Source organism: Hyalella azteca, unplaced genomic scaffold (genome assembly GCF_000764305.2).
Source record: "Hyalella azteca isolate HAZT.00-mixed unplaced genomic scaffold, Hazt_2.0.2 contig14024, whole genome shotgun sequence".
Classification (NCBI taxonomy): Eukaryota; Metazoa; Arthropoda; class Malacostraca; order Amphipoda; family Hyalellidae; genus Hyalella; species Hyalella azteca.
The window spans coordinates 246,942-266,125 of NW_025943925.1; the positions used below are offsets into that span (position 1 = coordinate 246,942).

Here is a 19,184-nt window from a genome sequence, read left to right on the forward strand (position 1 = left end):
TTATTTTCACCTTGTAAATATTAGTAACTGTGATTACGAGACTACTTTTGTTTGATTAAAGAATTTCGTCCTACTTCTACTTTATTTCTTGCGTAACCACCGTTTTTAGCGCATTTTCTCATTTATGGAAAAAATGCCCTATTGTGCTCGTCATGTCCGTCCGTCTGTCTGTCCGTCCGTGACTTCACGTTTTCGTCGACGAGAAAATGCGCGCTCTCTGTCACTCACTGCAGTGAGTGCTGAGTTATATATTTTTTTAATTCTTCAGAACTTACGGGCAGAGCTGGGCAGCGCTACTTGAAAATGTAGCGGCGCTACCGCTACCGCTACATGTAGCGCGCTACTGCCCACCTCTGCTTACGGGTTGGGCAGACGCGGCAGCGAGTTGCTGCTGTTTTACCTCTTCACGCGCGTTGATGAGGAGCCGTATACTGCAATTCATTTGGCATCACAGAGCAATTTCTAGGAGTTGATGAAAATTTTTACCATTTTTCGACTTTTCAATAAGGAAAACCTTGTTCCAGCTATGGTAGCGCGAGGCGGTTAGTTGCTCAGTGGACGTCGGAGTGAGAGGTTGTGTCGTTGCGCGATGTGTTACCTTCTGTGACCACAATTTCAGAAGATATATTGCAGTAGTTCAAAGGTGAGTTTAATACTTTAAATAAATATTTTGGTATTACCGCATACACTTCTCGTGAAATCGAGATTATTTTCGTTATTCTATAAATCGGTGCTATTCGTTTGCCAATTAATGCATTTCATCATATGTGACATCTTGATATGTTTAGACGGATTCATGTCACGCCAGATTTTATGCATGCGGTTAAATTCTGAAATTAGATAGAAGCACGACGTAAATAATTTTATAGAAGAGTGAATATTTTATTTGGAATCCAAGAAAAATCATACGAGCGCTGACACAAAAACGACGAAAAAGTAGAAAAAAGTTTGTGAACTTTGAGTGTGCTAACTCATAATTCCAAAATGTTCGAGATTAATAGGTCTCATGCTTTATTTATCGTGCTGAATCTCTTGATATTGGACACTAATTTAGTGTGTCTTTATTCGTAGGACTAATAATTATGATAAATAAACAGAAAATTATTTAGCGGGCATGAGAATAAATCCGAGAGCTGAAGGCTTGTCAAAAGTAGGCCTAGTATAGTAATAGACGATACTGATGAGGCTTGGGAATTTGTAAATTATTTTTATTATTCAACTCTTCTTTGAAAATTAGTTAAATAAAGATATTTAGGGAATAGAGGATTGTATTAAAAATTATTATTGAACATATTCACATATGAAAGGTCACATAATGCTTAATGGCAACTAAGTATTTCGCGTATTCTAGTAAGAGATCTGGAAAGTTCAATATACAATTAACTCATTTCTCTGACCAAGTTATTGATCAATTCATTATCCCCATAAGTTCTGCAAGAAAAATATAGAAACTGCAAATATAACCCGACCAATTTGAATTAATTATAATCATGCCTCTTTCCTGTGTATCTTCTCTGTTATTTAATGACTTGGTATCAAAAATGTCGCCTCTAGGAATGCATCAGACATCAAAACAGTCAAAGATGTCGTTAAAGTATACGGCCGCGGAGTATACAATTATAGTGCACTGGATAAACGGACCACCTAAACATATGCATTTACTGCTTATAGTACGAGTGGAAAATGAGGGGTGTGGAAGCTTATCATAATTGCAAAGGGCTTTTATAATAATGAATTAACTGATCAAAATTTAAAATATGACATGTTCAATGATCAGTGCCTGTAAGATGTTAGACACAGTAATATATGTATATTTCATACCTTAATTTCGATATTTTGCTGCGTATAAAATTATAATTTTTCTCATGTTTGTTTGTATGTATTTATTTATTTTGTATTCATACTCTGCCAACTATATTTGTCGTTACATAGGCGAATGTGGGGGAGAAATAATCACACAGCTAAACATTCAATCATGAGCTGCCGTTCACTGGGTTTTATTGCTCAATTACCGTATTTTGTTTGTTGCGCGTCCGCGCGCTGACAAAAAGATTGATTTATGACACAAGCTCCAGATGGAAGACACAAGCTCGCGCCTGCCTCCTAATGAAGTGGTCAAAACAACTTCCCTATAAAAACAGTGACTATTTGGTAACCGTTAATTTTGATTGAGATTCTTATGAAAATTAATCACTAAAATTGTAGACACTATATAAATGAAAATTTATTTCAAAATGCAAATGAAATGCAATCGAACGAGGTCTCGATGCAATCGAGGTCTCGAAAAGCGGCTAAAGAAAAGTAGAGATCCAGTTTATGACTTTGAGCCAGAAGTGTCCAGTTGGTCAAGACTGATAGGTTTCTGCTCTGAAATGTTTCACTCATAAATTGTTGGACTTGTGTTTAAAATGCATTGTGCTATTTATTATTTCAAAGTAATGGGATGTGGTTCTAAATATTGATTATTCTCAATTTTTTCTTGACGTAAACGAATGCCGGTGTTGGGATCAGACATCAAGCTCGTACGTGTACGAGATGTCATTAAGGTTTACGACCGCGGACATTGTAGTGCACTGGATGAACTGACCATCCATACATGCATTTACTGCTTCTCGTAACAATGGAAAATCGGGACAGTCAAAACAGTTCATAATTGGAAACGTTTATTAAATGTTAGTTCTAAGTTTTTTTAATGAAGTGATAGAATCAAATTACGAATATTAAATGTTTAATGAACTTTACCTATAAGAAATTAGACACAGTGTAATATATTTTTAGACTCATTTTAATATTTTACTGCGTATAACATTGCAATTTGTCTCATATACATTTTTCTTTATATATTTATTTCATGAAATTCAAAATTTTTAATTTATATATGTTGTCATCTTCCCACATATGAAAGAAAACTAACTAGTAAAGCTAACAATTCAATCAGTGGACTTCAGTTCAATTGGTTTTATGGCTCCATTCCGTCTTTTGTTTGCTGGGCGTCCCCGCGCTTGACCACAAATTGGTTTATGACACAAGCTCGAGATGGAAGCCTCAAGCTCGCACATTCCTACTATTGTAGTGGTCAAAACAACACAAGCGGTTGTTAACAAGCGATCTCAAGCAAATAAGTTGTCTTTATAATAGCAATGATTACTTGGTCACTGGGGCAAACTGTTGAAAAGTAATTATTAAAATTATTGACACTCTACTACTACTAATGTAACTTTATGTGAAAATGTATACGGGATGCAGTCCAAACATTAAGTTTGTTGTGGGATTGAGACAATTATTACAACATTTGTTCATGTAGTAATGCATACTGACGTCGATTAATAATCAAACTTTTAGTATATTGGGCCTTAAGTGCTGATTCATGAATTACTTTTGATTAAAGTATTAGGCGATTAATGAACTGATAGCAAATGCCAACTCTGAATATTCTTGATTGCGTCGTAACAAAAAAGTGGCATCGAGCAACCCCTGCAATTTTTCTGGCATGTTAACAAGGTATTGATTGAATGAAAGTTATTGCAAGACCAGGAATATTGACAGGCAAACCGTCATCATGGTAAATTCAAAGAAAAAGTGTCTTAAATTTTAGAGGCGAGGGAAAGTTTGATGAGAAACGTGATGCTAAGTTAGGTTTTCGTGTGAATGAACTTCACGTTCATGAATAATATTAATTGAATAATTTTAATTATTAATAAATCTAGGAATGCTTAGTAAATTTTTGTGGAAATTAGCGAATTAATGGGGCAGGGCACGTTGATTTCGCGTACGAAATGAAAAACAAGAAACATAATAGAAAATTAGCATCTTTAGAAGCGAAATTCATTTCTGCTTTCGCTTAGGAACGGTTTTGCCTCGAAGTTATTTTTTTAAGTATAAAGTTATGAAAACACGGATAAAATTTATGGCAATTGTGGCTCCAAGAGGAGCCGGGTTAGTAATGTTATCAACCACTTTGCGATCAAGTTACTTTGAAGAGGTGTACTTGGTAACAGCCTTGGTGCCTTCTGATACGGCGTGCTTGGCCAGCTCTCCAGGAAGCAGCAGTCTGACGGCGGTCTGAATTTCCCGGGAGATGATGGTAGTTCTCTTGTTGTACTGAGCCAGACGCAATGCCTCGGTTGCAATGCGTTCAAAAATGTCATTGACGAACGAATTCATGATTGACATGGCCTTGCTCGAGACACCAGTGTCAGGGTGGACTTGCCAGTACCCTGTAGATGTAGATGGCGTAGCTCCTGTCTCTTATACACATCTAGATTTAGCAAGATTTAGCAAGATTAAGCAAGATTTAGCAAGAATAAGCAAGATTTACCAAGGTTTAGCAAGATTTAGCAAGATTTAGCAAGATTAAGCAAGATTTTTAAGCAAGATTTTGTAAGATTTAGCAAGATTTAGCAAGATTTTGCAAGATTTAGCAATATTTGGCAAGATTAAACAAGATTTAGCAAGATTTAGCAAGATTTAGCAAGATTTAGCAAGATTAAGCAAGATTTAGTAAGATTAAGAAAGATTCTGCAAGATTTAGCAAGATTTAGCAAGATTAAGCAAGATTTAGTAAGATTAAGAAAGATTCTGCAAGATTTAGCAAGATTTAGCAATATTTGGCAAGATTAAACAAGATTTAGCAAGATTTAGCAAGATTTAGCAAAATTAAGCAAGATATTGCAAGATTTAGCAAGATTCAGCAAGATTTAGCAAGATTAAAAAAGATTTAGCAAGATTTAGCAAGATTTAGCAAGATTGAAAAAGATTTAGCAAGATTTAGTAAGATTAAGCAAGATTTAGCAAGATTTAGCAAGATTAAGCAAGATTAAGCAAGATTAGGCAAGATTTTGCAATATTTAGCAATATTAAGCAAGATTAAGCAAGATTTAGCATGAATAAGCAAGATTTATCAAGGTGTAGCAAGATTTAGAAAGATTTAGCAAGATTAAGCAAGATATTACAAGATTTAGCAAGATTCAGCAAGATTTAGCAAGATTTAGCAAGATTAAGCAAGATTTAGCAAGGGTTAGCAAGACTTAGCAAGATTAAGAAAGATTTAGCAAGATTAAAAAAGATTTAGCAAGATTTAGCAAGATTAAGCAAGATTTAGCAAGGGTTAGCAAGACTTAGCAAGATTAAGAAAGATTTAACAAGATAAAGCAAGATTTTGCAAGATTTAGCAAGATTAAGCAAGGTTTAGCACTGTCTCTTATACACATCTAGATGTGTATAAGAGACAGCATTGCAACCGAGGCATCGCGTCTGGCTCAGTACAACAAGAGAACTACCATCACCTCCCGGGAAATTCAGACCGCCGTCAGGCTGCTGCTTCCTGGAGAGCTGGCCAAGCACGCCGTATCAGAAGGCACCAAGGCTGTTACCAAATACACCTCTTCAAAGTAACTTGATCGCGCAAGGTGGCTACTAATAATATGAACTCGGCTCCTCTTGGAGCCACAATTGTCGTCACGAAATTTTACTCGTGTTTTCATTAACATAGCTTTCCAAAAATACTTCGCAGCAGAACCGTTCTTAAGCGAAAGCAGAAAAAAATTTCACTTCTAATAGCCCGTTTTATGCGCTTCACTATGTACACGAAATAAACGCGTCTTGCACCATAAATTCGCTAGTTTCTACACAGCAATTAACTAAGCATTCTTTGTTTTAATAAAACTATATGGTTTCATGAACGCGTCTTTCATTCACGCATAAACCTAAATTATTACCATGACATTTCTCTTGAACTTTCACTCGCTTTTCCTAGCACTGTAAAAACGTTTCCTTCAAATTTACTGTATCGTTCCACAGATTTTCCCTAAATTGCTAAATCATTTTTAAACCCGATTTCCGCGTTTCCGAGACCAACCCTAACCATCCCAGACCAGGTGTGACCAGGATTCCAAGACAAAATTCTACAAAAGTTACTGATTGAAATTATTTTTTGTGAGCAGTTTTCTATTGAGATTTAGAAAAAAAAGACGCCGCACGCATTTAGCAAAATTTAGTAAAATTTAGCAAGATTTAGCAAGATTAAGCTAGATTTAGCAAGGTTTAGCAAGATTTGGCAAGATTAAAAAAGATGTAGCAAGATTTAGCAAGATTAAGCAAGATTTAGCAAGATTTAGAAAGATTTAGCAAGATTAAAAAAGATGTAGCAAGATTTAGCAAGATTAAGCAAGATTTAGCAAGATTTAGAAAGATTTAGCAAGATTTAGCAAGATTAAGCAAGATTTGGCATGTTTTAGCAAGTTTAAGCAAGATTTTGCAAGATTTTGCAAGATTTAGCAAGATTTAGCAAGATTTAGCAAGATTAAGCAAGATTTTGCAAGATTTTGCAAGATTTAGCAAGATTTAGCAAGATTAAGCAAGATTTAGCAAGGTTAAGCAAGATTTAGAAAGATTAAGCAAGATTTAGCAAGATTAGGCAAGATTTTGCAAGATTAAGCAAGATTAAAAAAGATTTAGCAAGATTTAGCAAGATTAAGCAAGATTTAGCAAGATTTAGCAAGATTTAGCAAGATTACGCAAGATTTAGAAAGATTAGGCAAGAATTTGCAAGATTTAGCAAGATTTAGCAAGATGTAGCAAGATTTTGCAAGATTCAGCAAGATTTAGCAAGATTTAGCGAGATTTAGCAAGATTTAGTAAGATTAAGCAAGATTTAGCAACTGTCTCTTATACACATCTAGATGTGTATAAGAGACAGGCTCTAGCCCCCGACGGTGTCGTGCCATCCGCCGGAGGGCTGTGTGTGTGGCAGAGGCGTTGTCCTCTGCTGCACGTGAAAGCGAGGGACCTCAAGGTTAGGTCTGGTCAGGAAAGGTTCGTTTACTGTGCTCTAAAAGTAGGTGAACTAGACCTGACCTGCGAGGATTCTCGCTGTGGTCTTATATGTGTTGTGACAAGATCGAGGTATCAAGCTCTAGCCCCCTCAGTGAAATGCGCTGTGTGATATCCGTAGACATCACACAACAAGTTCGAATTTGAATACTAAATTCGAACAAATTCTTTTTGACTATGAACTTAATTTGACCATTTACTAACTCTTGACCTAATCTAGAGCGCGGCGCACTGCCACTTCTGAGAATATGTAAATTTGCCTGAAAGTTGAATATAATTTCTTAAGCAATTGAGTGGCCCTTGATAGAGCCTGGTTTTCCTCTAGAGCGTCTGGTTAAGCTCTTTCTCTGCCAATTCGTACTTTGACTTAGGCACGTTCTCCACGGATGCGGCGAGCAAGCTGGATATCCTTGGGCATGATAGTGACACGCTTGGCGTGGATGGCACACAGGTTTGTATCTTCGAAAAGACCCACGAGGTAAGCCTCAGAAGCCTCTTGAAGAGCCATCACGGCCGAAGATTGGAAACGCAAGTCAGTCTTGAAATCTTGGGCGATTTCACGGACGAGCCTCTGGAAAGGCAACTTGCGGATGAGCAGCTCAGTGCTCTTCTGGTAGCGCCTAATTTCACGCAGAGCCACGGTCCCGGGCCTGTATCTGTGGGGTTTCTTGACGCCTCCAGTGGCGGGGGCAGACTTGCGAGCAGCCTTGGTGGCAAGCTGCTTGCGTGGAGCCTTGCCTCCAGTAGATTTACGAGCGGTCTGCTTGGTACGAGCCATGGTGAATCGTTGACGAAATTTCACAGTAATAGTGACTGCGATTAGAATTATGTAGTAATAGTAATAGGTCTACTTATATAGACAAGATGCGAGAGAGTCGAGTATCCTGCCGACGTGATCGAGATTCAGAATGGTGGTAAAAACTGGTCGGCAAGCAACGTGTCTACGCAGCGGAAAACAGTCCCTTTTACCTGGGCTTTTGCCGAGTGGCTCTTATATAAAGCGGTGTGCTTGGCTGATGCGGTATCTCCTTTGATGGATAGAAGTTCTTCACACCACATCCAAGACATCAATATCACAACAGCAGAAAATCCAAAACAAGGCCCTAAAATTCATCTCCAATACACACTGGTCAGATTTCATACCCTCAAAAATACTTCACGAGCAATTTGATATCCCCACCATAAACACAGTCCTCTACCACCAAGCACGTAAAACATGGTCCACCGGCTGTCAAAACCTACGACCCCCAGCTCTTCAATCAACTAATTATACCCCCCAGAAGCCACTGCTAGACAACACCCGTCATTTAAGAGCTCCAGAACACTAGCATTAGGTCCCCCACCCCACCACTATACACATAAATACACAGCGGACCATGCTGCACCCGGGCGGTAGGTGTAAATGATCACGCCAGGGGGTGGCTGGCCCCAAAACATTACACACCGTCAAAGACACCATCACGCCGACGGACTAACGAATGTCACCGAGTGTTACGCACAGTAAAGACGAGACTTAATTTTAATAAGACAAAAGCAAAATGAAGTTACTATCAAGCTTCATTCAAATCGAACGTTAATATCGAGCAATCTTCATAATCATCGTCACCATCATCCATCATAACCCTCATCCATCTATCCATCATATCATCAACCCCTTCCCCCCCCCCAAAAAAAAAATTTTACAAACATAAAAATATTCAACAATTAAAAGAGGAGCACCGATGGTCCACGATTACCATCCAAAGCACTGACGGGTAACTCCCCCCCCCCAACCCCAAGAAAAACCCAAAGCACCAAAACTCAACCAAGTTATGCGCATTGCGCCTATTTCGTCTTCTACTGTTATTTCCTTTTCTCCTTCCTCTTTCTGGCCACTCTGTGCCACCTCTTGTTTTTTCTCCAATTTTCCTAGTGGCACCGCACCACCACCGCCGCTGCGGTCGAAAACGAAAATCTAACATGCGTTGCGGTGCCTAGAGAGAGTCGGCGGAGTTCATTCAGAAAACATATTACAATTATGCTCTGTGAATAAACTAATACTTATACATTCAGATCAGGCTTCACCCTTTCACTGAATTAAATTTTTATGAATACTACACTTTTAACTGTATAGTATGAATTTTTATGAATATTTTTAAACTTTTGCTTCACAATGACCCAGGCAAAACAAAAAAAATCTGTAGAAATACATATGAAAGTATTTGAATGGTGTTGGAAAAATCTTTGTATTAAGATGCCTCGGAAACATGAAATGTTTGTAGAAACGTGCAAAAATTGCAGGGATAAATTTTTAAAATCGTATGCACGATTTTTCGACGTATTTATTTTCTAGTTTTTTTTGTTTTTTTTTTTTTTTTTTTTTTGTTTTGCGTGGGTCAGGTTGAAGCAAAAGTTATATGTCCATAAATTGGAGAAGGAAATAGGAAGTGCTTGAAACAAACAATACAAACCATCTCGATGATAATGGGGAAACCATCTCGCGCGTTGATAAAAAGAAAAAACTTTCGATGATAATTAAGGGGGGAAGGGCATTGGTGTTCAAATCGTAAACCAATGAACAAAAGATGCAAACTTCAAAGGACAACTTGAAATTTTAGAGAACTTGAAGCTTTATTATAGAATGAAATTTTTATCCCTCAAACATTTCGTGTTTCCAAGGAAGAACTTCCCGTTATGAAGATTAAAGTTAGCCGCAACTATTGGGTGGAATGCTAGTGAGCATCTGAGTGCTAGTGAGCATCTGAGTGCTAGTGAGCATCTGAGTGCTAGTGAGCATCTGAGTGCTAGTGGGCATCTGAGTGCTAGTGGGCATCTGAGTGCTAGTGAGCATCTGAGTGCTAGTGAGCATCTGAGTGCTAGTGAGCATCTGAGTGCTAGTCAGCATCTGAGTGCTAGCGAGCATCTGAGTGCTAGTGAGCATCTGAGTGCTAGTGGGCATCTGAGTGCTAGTGAGCATCTGAGTGCTAGTCAGCATCTGAGTGCTAGTGAGCATCTAAGTGCTAGTCAGCATCTGAGTGGCTAGTCAGCATCTGAGTGCTAGTGAGCATCTGAGTGCTAGTGAGCATCTAAGTGCTAGTCAGCATCTGAGTGCTAGTCAGCATCTGAGTGCTAGTGAGCATCTGAGTGCTAGTGAGCATCTGAGTGCTAGTGAGCATCCTGTCTCTTATACACATCTAGATGTGTATAAGAGACAGATATATTCCTCACCTCTTGATTGTGAGGGAAGACGCCATACCTCACCTCTTGATTGTGAGGGAAGACGCCACCTCCAGGCCGGATGGTGACGGGCAAGTCGATGCGCTCACAATCTCCTCCGTGCGGGGACTCCGCTGCCTGGAAGCCTCCAATAACTACCTTGCCGATCTAGGAAACCAATAAACATTGTTTAATATAAGACAATAAACATTGTTTAATATGAGACAATAAACATAGTTTAATATGAGACAATCAACATTGTTTAATATGAGACAATAAACATTGTTTAATATGAGAAGAAGTGTGCAGATTATATATGGATCTTTATTCAGTTGTTTCATTTACAATGAAAGTGAATTCAAAGGTAAGAGAGTAACAAATGATTTATTGTAAATGGATCCATAAAATGCATCAATCAAATAATTTTGGACTGGAGACGACAATGCAAGTTGAAAGCATTGCCATGGAGACTTTAAAGCAAAAGGAAACGCCACAAAGATTTCCAGGGAATAATTTTAAGCAAATAAACCTATATATACAATTCTCAATGTAAATATCCAAAGGCATCTTTCCTATTAGGCTGCCATTAAAAAAATATAACTCAGTTCTCACTGCAGTGAGTGACAGAGCGCATTTTCTCGTCAACGAAAACGTCAAGTCACGGACGGACAGGCAGACACACAGACGGACAGACAGACGGACGGATATGACGAGCCCTGCGGCTTTTTTCCCATAAATGAGAAAATGCGCTAAAAAGTATCAAGAAATTACTTTTTTTAACAAAATTACTTGCTTATGGTACTTTAGTAAAAATTACTTACTTTGCTGGCTTCTTGCTTGTTGAAGACAGAGAATATGACCCCAACAAAACGGTGGTCCATTTGCTGATAACCCATTTGTGTTTGCAGGTCTGATAAAAAAAAAATATTATATACAAAAAAAATCAATATTGCTTTGAATTATGTATAGGACAATAATTTACTGAACCAATCTAAACAGCAAATATCAGAAGCATTTGCAAAATTAACTTCAGATCTCTCTTACAATATCAGAAGCATTTGTAAGATTACTTTCAGATCTCTTTTATAATATAAGAAAGATTTGTAAGATTACCGTCAGATCTCTCTTACAATAGAAACGAGCTTCTACACTCAGGCTGCTGGGCCACACAAGAAGTAGCATCATTTTTAGTCCATAAAATCAGCAAGCTTTGTTGGAGTTAGTCCATCATTTATATAAAAAAACTGAATGGATACCAAACTCTTGTTATAATATATAAAAAAATTACATCTATTGAAGTTCAATTGTGATAAAAGACTCACTTAGTTTCTACTTTTCAGACAACTCTTCAAATGAAAATTTATAGATGGCACTGAACATTCTAGAATATTTCTGACCATGTTAAATGTTGTGTAAATCAACCTTGATAACATACTGCTATGGTACTCAAACATATCTCTTTTGTTCCTGACTTCTGTCCATTGATTCCACAACCGACTAATAATTAGAAATATTTTCAAATCATAGGACAATGTGCAAATAAGAAGACACAATAGGAAGAATTCATGAAAGTTAACAGGTTTGAATTTCTCACCTACAGCAGAAGGTGCCACGGTAATCTTCGGGTGGGAATGATACCATCCAACTATGTTGACGCTTGTCTTGCTGGTTTTGCTTATCTCTTCAGCTTTCTGCTGAGCCTTTAATGCAAAAATGGATATCAGTCAATGCACAATGACATGTTCAAGTTAGCATTCCTTCTCAATATTATTTTTGAAGATGAATTCTCCATCATTATTTAGCAGACAAAATTGAACAAAAATTAAATTCTCTATATAATTTTACAATATAACTAATTCTAATAAATTCTGTTGATAAATTATAAGTTTCTAATTTTTAATAACCTCCACTTTAACTTTAATTTCAAGATTTGAAGCTTTTTAAGAGTTCACCTCAAGCACTTAGTGCTTAGATATGAATAGCATCTACTATACATTCAAATCCACATTCTACAATGTTTTATAACAATGCAATCATAGCAACATATCTCGCCCACAATCAATCAAGTCTGCCTATATTTATAAATGAAGGCTGTGAATATATACCAAAACATCAATCTATTTACTCTTCCTACAAATGTCAAACACATTGACTTACTTGGATGAGCATCTCAGGAGGGATTTCTACACGGTCTTTTCTCTTGTCCGACCTGCGCAGAATGACAGCATGGGTGACATCACACGTCACATTCTGCTCATCCTTTTCTTCATCACTCTCTGACTGATAGAATGAAAAAAAATTAGAATCACCTGATCATTAATAATATTTCAATATTCAATGTAACTCAAAGAATTCTGGTATATTGAAAATCAATGCATGGTAAAAATCAATGTAACAGGCCATCAGAGCCTAGGCTATAGATTTTCATAAATGTTTCCATACAAGAAACAACAATACAGAAGTTGCAAATGTTTTCAATAAGGTTTCAAGGTGTTTAATAAGTTAAACAAAAACAAAAAATGAAAATATGATAGAAAAACTAGGTTGAAAGATTGCTCAAGCCTTAACACTGTCTCAGTTATTCAAACACAAATAATTTTATGGCAATCATTATGAACAAAATGTTTTTAATTAATAACATGCAGTACATCAAGTGGAAATGCAACTATTCTTGACATTTGTATTCTCAGGTGAAATAAAATGACAAATTAAAACTCTGCCTTCACCATTTGTGGATGGTGCAAGAAGTCCAAGAACACTTGCTATTTGGTATGATGTTACAAATAGTTGTAGTGCACCCAGCTAATAGGGATACGGTACATAAGTAAGGATTGCCAGCAAATTTATTAAATTAATATATTTTTGTAAATCTTTATTAAATGAAACTCAAAATTTGAGCTGCATGAACATAATATAAATAATTTATTAGAAAAGACACTTACTTGGATGTAGCTTCCCACTAGCAGCCCCATAACCTCCTCTCCATCAGTGGTATGCACATGCTGCATACACACCATGTACGCATCATGTGAGAGCACAACTTCAGAAACTTTATGCATTCCTGTAATTGAAAATGATTGTCAAATGGTAATAGGTATTCTCTAGCATCAAGTACATAATATCATTAATAAACTATCATAGAATCCTTTCTCTTTGAGACTGGCAACATAAGTGCAGTGACTCCTTAATTGGTATTGATAGTGGTGTGTTCCATCTAGAAAAGAATTAGTTTGAACTTTATCCTAGACTTGTTCAAGATATAAAATTTTGCCGAAAAGAAACATAACTTGTCTGCAGTGCTGTATACAATGTGAATATAAATAGCATTTTGCTATAAACAGCATCTTGATACAACTTTTACACAGATATATACTAATTCATTTTACAGCCTATTCAGGGTTTAAAATTCTATCAATATTTTACATTTATTATATCTGAACTTTTGTATGTACTGATTTCAAAACATCAACTTTAAAGAAGTTAATATTGGTTAATATCTATCATCAACATGATACTAGTTGCTAATGTATATATAGTATATTCAATTTAATTTCCAGTTGCCAGGCTGACTCTAACCTCCAGTAGAAATTTTATGTACGTACCATCAAAACAAATGGGGTACTGTAATAAGGGACAATTTTGAGCATTTTTTGTTGATAACTTTTTACCATGAAACATTTCATAAATGAGTTTGAGCTTTGAGCTCATTTTAAGGTCTTTACAAGAGCTACTGTATGGCATCTCACCATCTCCAAAAAAATCCATATGCTATTTGTAAGGTGCCAGGCACAAAAGAAAAGCATCACAAATTACCCCAGGAAATGAGGTAATTTAGGACACTTGAAATAAAACAATTGTAAAACGTTTGAAGCATGCAAAGTGTACTCATCCATTACTAACAGTACTCTGAAGGCCTCGTCTTTTATTGTAGAAAGTTTGAAGCATGCAAAGTGTACTCATCCATTACTAACAGTACTCCAAAGTAAGTCCTCCTCTTCCTTTGTAGATGATGTAGATGCAGGGTTGGCGATTTTTTTTATTTTTTTTTTTAAATCAAAAAAATCAAAAATCAATGATTTTTTTGATTTTTTTCATGATTTATTTGATTTTTTTAATTTTTTCAACTTTTTTGTCTTTTTGATGTGTTATTTTTTATGTTGCAATTAGCTTGCTAACAATAACAGTATATGGATCATAATGGATGGCTAATAAGGGCACTTATTGCCTTCAATAATGGCCAACAGGCCAAGGTGGTGTTTACCACTTAGGGATTTTTGAGTAAACAATTATTGGTACTATGTCTATTCATTAGCTTTGTTAAGTTTGTATGGAGCAAGGTAATGAGCTAAATATTGACCATTTAACTGGCTTCAATATACAAAAACACTTCAGGAATGCAGATCTGCTAAACATTGAAGAGTCACATAACAGATAGGTAGCTGATTGCACAGTGCACAGCACTATCAATAGATCCACTACTTTTATGTCCTAAAAATCTACCAGACTCTACCCTCTATACACACCGACTAGTAGTGACTGTTAGTGCTAGTCAGCATCTGAGTGCTAGTGAGCATCTGAGTGCTAGTCAGCATCTGAGTGCTTCATAAGTATTTTTCATAAATCGTTACAGGGCAAAGAAAGTGATAGATTTCTCACCATAGAGTTTGTCATCATTTAAATACGCCATCGGTTATGTTATATATTCATATGAACGTCACAAATATCATTGCTCTATAGTAGGAATCGTACCAACTTATTTAGTATAAAAAGTATGTAATTAATATAAAACCTCGTCAAAATTCATACGAGTAGTTCAAGTAGCTTATGAACCTGGCACGGTCCAGGTTCATAGACCTGGCATGGGTGAACTATATAAGGTTCACCCACGAGGATTTTCGTCTTTCAGTTCAGCTTTCTTGTTACGTCGCTGAGATCGAGAAACGTAAACAATCCCGTCATTCCCACGACGGATTGGTTGACTGGTTTGATCGCATTTCGGTGATTGGTTAATGCCTGTGACGTCACTGAGATCAGTGACGTCACAGGCGAACAATGAGCTACATCCGCAAAAATATAACTCGGTACTCACTGCAGTGAGTGACTGAGAGCGCATTTTCTCGTCAGCGAAAACTTGAGGTCACGGACGGACGGACAGACGGACAGACAGACGGACGGACAGACGGACATGGCGAGCACAATAGTGCATTTTTTCTATAAATGAGAAAATGCGCTAAAAATAGGCTTCTGATGGGTCAACCTTATACTAGTCATACACGATTGTATAACTGGTATAAGATTTCGCCGCCAATTCTTATAAAAAAATTAAAACGCTGGGCAAAACGACTGGAGCACGTTTCATATTCAGCAAGACTGAGGAATAAGAGTAGTTATTGGAGATAACTAGGTGCATGGAATGTCTAGTGTATTGAGAACTAAAGCTCGGTTTAGTGCTTTGAGAACTAAAGCTACCGTAGGTCCGTAAACGCGATATCACCTAACTATTGTATCCTAATCAGTGCATCATCAAAATAATAAGGTTATTGAAGATTAAAGTCATCGAAAAATATCAATATATTGTCGAACAAACGATCTTTGACATTTCTACAGAGGTATCGAAAAACATCGAAATCAGGCTTACGCTAAAATAAACGGAAAAATTTCCCTACTATAACCAAAAAACATAATAAATAACGGAATATAAAATGAACGCTGAAACAACGGAAAAAACAACAAAAAGATAAGGCAATTCAAAAGAATACGTTGTCCGAAGCAGTTGCGCTGATACCTCATATATATGCGCCCGTTACTTAAAACTTAATTACTTAATTTGATCCTTGTTGCAGTTCAGACATTTACTCCTAATGTTATATTATCAAGCTTAAGACGCCAGGTTTCTAGCGCACGAGCGAATTCAAGGAGCTGCAGCCTATATTAATATATCTAATTTTTTCATATGCGTTTTTATGGCAATAATAGTTTTGATAGTTTCAATAATAATGGCACATTTTTATGATCTCGTATCTTGGCTCTGTATAAATACGTATCTTTTCTGTATCTCGTATCTTGGTTCTGTATCTTTTTGTTGTTTTTTTTTTCGTCTTGCATTTGTGTGCATCAAGAACGTTACCACAAACATAAGATTCTTGAAACTTAGATGCACGACCGACTTAGAAATTATTCCGACTAGAAAAAAACGACTAAGCATAATAAATTAATGCCATCCAGATGAGAGATTACGAATGGATCAATACGTTACTTATCTTGATTATTATATCGCAATACAAATGCAGTTTAAACCTTGAAATTGCGCCGAAGTCGACTTAACCAAAGGATGAGTGCACAGGGCGTGTTAGAAAACATTTTTCGTCACAACCATATACGTACATAGTTAATAATGGTCATTATCTCATCACAATTATATAGTTGAGATTAAATAACCTTTACCTTCGGTAAAAGTTGGTATTCGATCCATACCGCCAAGTTTAAGTAGAAAAAAGTCAATTGAGTGAGGCACATACATTAGGAAGTTTGTTACAAAATTTAAACGTGTTAAATAAGCTCATTTTCAAATATAAAATCTCCGATAACGAAATAGTTTCAAGAATAGTTAATATAATAGGCAACCACTTGCAATACTGTCAATTTTTTTTCGATATTATTGACCAAGATTTATTCTACTGATACAGCTTCAAGTTTTTCGTTATTTAGAAAATCACAAATTATCTAATCAAAAATTAATATCCCAATAAAGTTCATAAGGTCACAACCACCTAGACACATCATAAATATCAAAACCTCCTAGAAATCATAAACTTTAAACTAAATTTGCAGTTTGAAATCGAAGTGGTGATCATGTAGAAGTTCAGTGAGATAATTGATGTGGTCATCGAGGTTATCGTTGTCCTCGGCAAGATGCTGGACGCGGCTGGCGACTACGGCGCATAGAGGCGCCAGCTGCTGCTCGCACACCTCAGCCATGCGCTGCACCGACACTGAAAACATCATCTTTATGATAAAATATTAAGTAATTAAGAGGGGAGCTACTGAAAACATCATCTTTATGATAAAATATTTGATAAAATATTAAGTAATTAAGAGGAGAGCTACTGAAAACATCATCTTTATGATAAAATATTAAGTAATTAAGAGGAGAGCTACTGAAAACATCTTTATGATAAAATATCAAGTAATTAAGAGGGGAGCTACTGAAAACATGATCGTATCATAAAACATCAAATAATAAAGCCAATAATAAAGTAGCTATTTTTCTTCTGTGTCTGTTTTGGAAAAATCTGGTTAATAGACCAGTTTTTGAATCTCAAAAAAACATGGCAACAACAGTACAATAACTGGCGGCAGGCAAAATTAGCACATTGTTATTTCCTTAACTCTGACGCCGTACGCGACTAATACAATAATATATAGAGACTTGACTGTCTCCAGAAGCCCTTTTGAGACCGTTGATTGCGAGTGGCGAAGATAGAGAGTGGTCTTTTCATAAGGCAACGTTGGACACTTTTTATTGTGTGAAAAATAATGTTCCTGACCTCAGGGAAATGCTTGTGTTTGAAATATTAAAAATTACATATAATCCGCAGGCAAAGACTGCAGCAGCCATGGTCAATGGTATTCGTATCGAAGTGCATTGAAACGATACAAACCGCTAAAAGGTAAAATTCCCCTTGGTAACTGACGCAGTAAAAGATTGTTTCAATGAAATCAAGTCGTAGTAAATTTGGTTTAAATGAAATCAAGTTGTAATCAATATTGCTTTTACGAAATCAACTGGTACTCAACGTTGTTTCAACATCATTTGACTAAAAGGAATTAACCTTGTCCCACGGATCACCTTCCAACATAGCTGCAAATGCGAGAGTTTTTGTCGATTTCCCTAGTGCTTACTATAAGTAAACCAGTGATTATCATGGATCACAGTATAATATACATAAAATACTGAACAATATCTTGAATTTGATCAATAAATTAGAGCTTGAATGGTTAGTAAAATAATTAAGAAAAAAAAGGTTGTCTAAATAGAGACACGCTACACTTTTTGCACGTAATATTGATAAGCCTTTATGTTGAGCCAAACTGGGCAAGGATGACCCATATAAAGGGTAAAAAATGCATCGCTATTAGGACAACGTCTCACTCATTCTCTGAGGGCATGCAGGCTACCATCCCTGCACTGACCTGCAGAATTGTGCAGGTGCAGCAAGGGGCTGTTGACAGCGTGCTGGTCTCGGCTGACATCCAACACCGCAAGCTGCTCTTGTAGCAGGGTTTTGCTAAGACCGACCAGTGCCTGTGTCATACAAAGAAAATGTTACAAGCATATCATAAATTTACGCAAAGGTCATAATAATAAATATAATAATAATAATAGCGGTTTCAGCGTTTATTAGGCCATAGGCCTGTCGCCGATTCTTAACATCGCAGAACATTCACAGCTTGTTGCGGTCTCGAACTCGCAACGCACTGCTACAATTCTGCTGTGCTTAACCGCCCGGCCTCCTTGCCGATTCTGACCAGAAACTGGCGCACAGAGCTGGGATCGAACCCGCGCCTCTCTGCGCCAATCCTGGTACTCTGAACTGTAACCACTGGGCCACCCTGCCCACTCATCATCAACCAATTTATTTGAATCCTAATTTTGAAGCATTGCAATCTTACCTAGAGTAGGTTTATACTTATTTGTAATTATGCAGTCCGACAAGGGTTAAAAGAAAGCTGGTAATTACAGTGTACAAAGAAGTGGAAGAAAACCACCTACCTCTTATATTCAGCAAGAATCTCGAAGACATATCGTCTAAGGGCTTCTTCCTAATATAAATCACTCCAGTCTTCCATATAAAAACAAACATTTCTTTGTCATCAATACAGCCAGTTGCACTAATATTGACAACGTACGTGACAGATAGACACGTTATTTATTTGAAAATAATGTGAAAAAATATATCATATTTGACACAAAAAGCATAAAAGATTTTTTTTCATTATCAAGATAATTGATTTGTTTCAACATGACATTTTCCTTCTACCTTAATACATGACAACGGGGCTCTTGAATCTGAACGAACAAATACAAGAAAATGGGGCCACATATGGGAAGACGCCATATATTCCTCACCTCTTGATTGTGAGGGAAGACGCCATAT

At 36.7% G+C, this 19,184-nt stretch overlaps 2 protein-coding genes and 1 long non-coding RNA gene across 3 annotated transcripts; all 3 read right to left on the reverse strand.

Moving 5' to 3' along the window:
- Positions 1-7,147: 7,147 nt before the first annotated feature.
- Positions 7,148-7,628, reverse strand: LOC108676493 (histone H3). Its single transcript, XM_018164572.2, has one exon. The coding sequence runs from the start codon at positions 7,607-7,609 to the stop codon at positions 7,199-7,201; it is 411 nt and encodes a 136-aa protein (XP_018020061.1). The 5' UTR covers positions 7,610-7,628; the 3' UTR covers positions 7,148-7,198.
- Positions 7,629-9,517: 1,889 nt separating this feature from the next.
- On the reverse strand, positions 9,518-13,087 carry LOC108676490 (lys-63-specific deubiquitinase BRCC36; the record flags this gene model as incomplete). The annotated part of the gene is given in 6 exon segments (XM_018164570.1): positions 9,518-9,812; positions 10,001-10,194; positions 10,848-10,936; positions 11,621-11,726; positions 12,184-12,306; positions 12,969-13,087. Coding segments are annotated over 6 exon segments (924 nt in total).
- A 2,623-nt stretch (positions 13,088-15,710) lies between these two features.
- LOC108676491 lies at positions 15,711-19,181 on the reverse strand. The gene is made up of 3 exons (XR_001931178.2): positions 19,157-19,181; positions 18,220-18,331; positions 15,711-17,018 (listed from the first exon to the last, which is right to left on the reverse strand). It is a non-coding gene; the product is annotated as an uncharacterized LOC108676491 (long non-coding RNA).
- Positions 19,182-19,184: the final 3 nt, after the last annotated feature.

Excerpts from the sequence above, each read along its gene's own strand:
- LOC108676493 (XM_018164572.2), bottom strand. The coding sequence starts at position 7,609 with ATGGCTCGTACCAAGCAGACCGCTCGTAAATCTACTGGAGGCAAGGCT.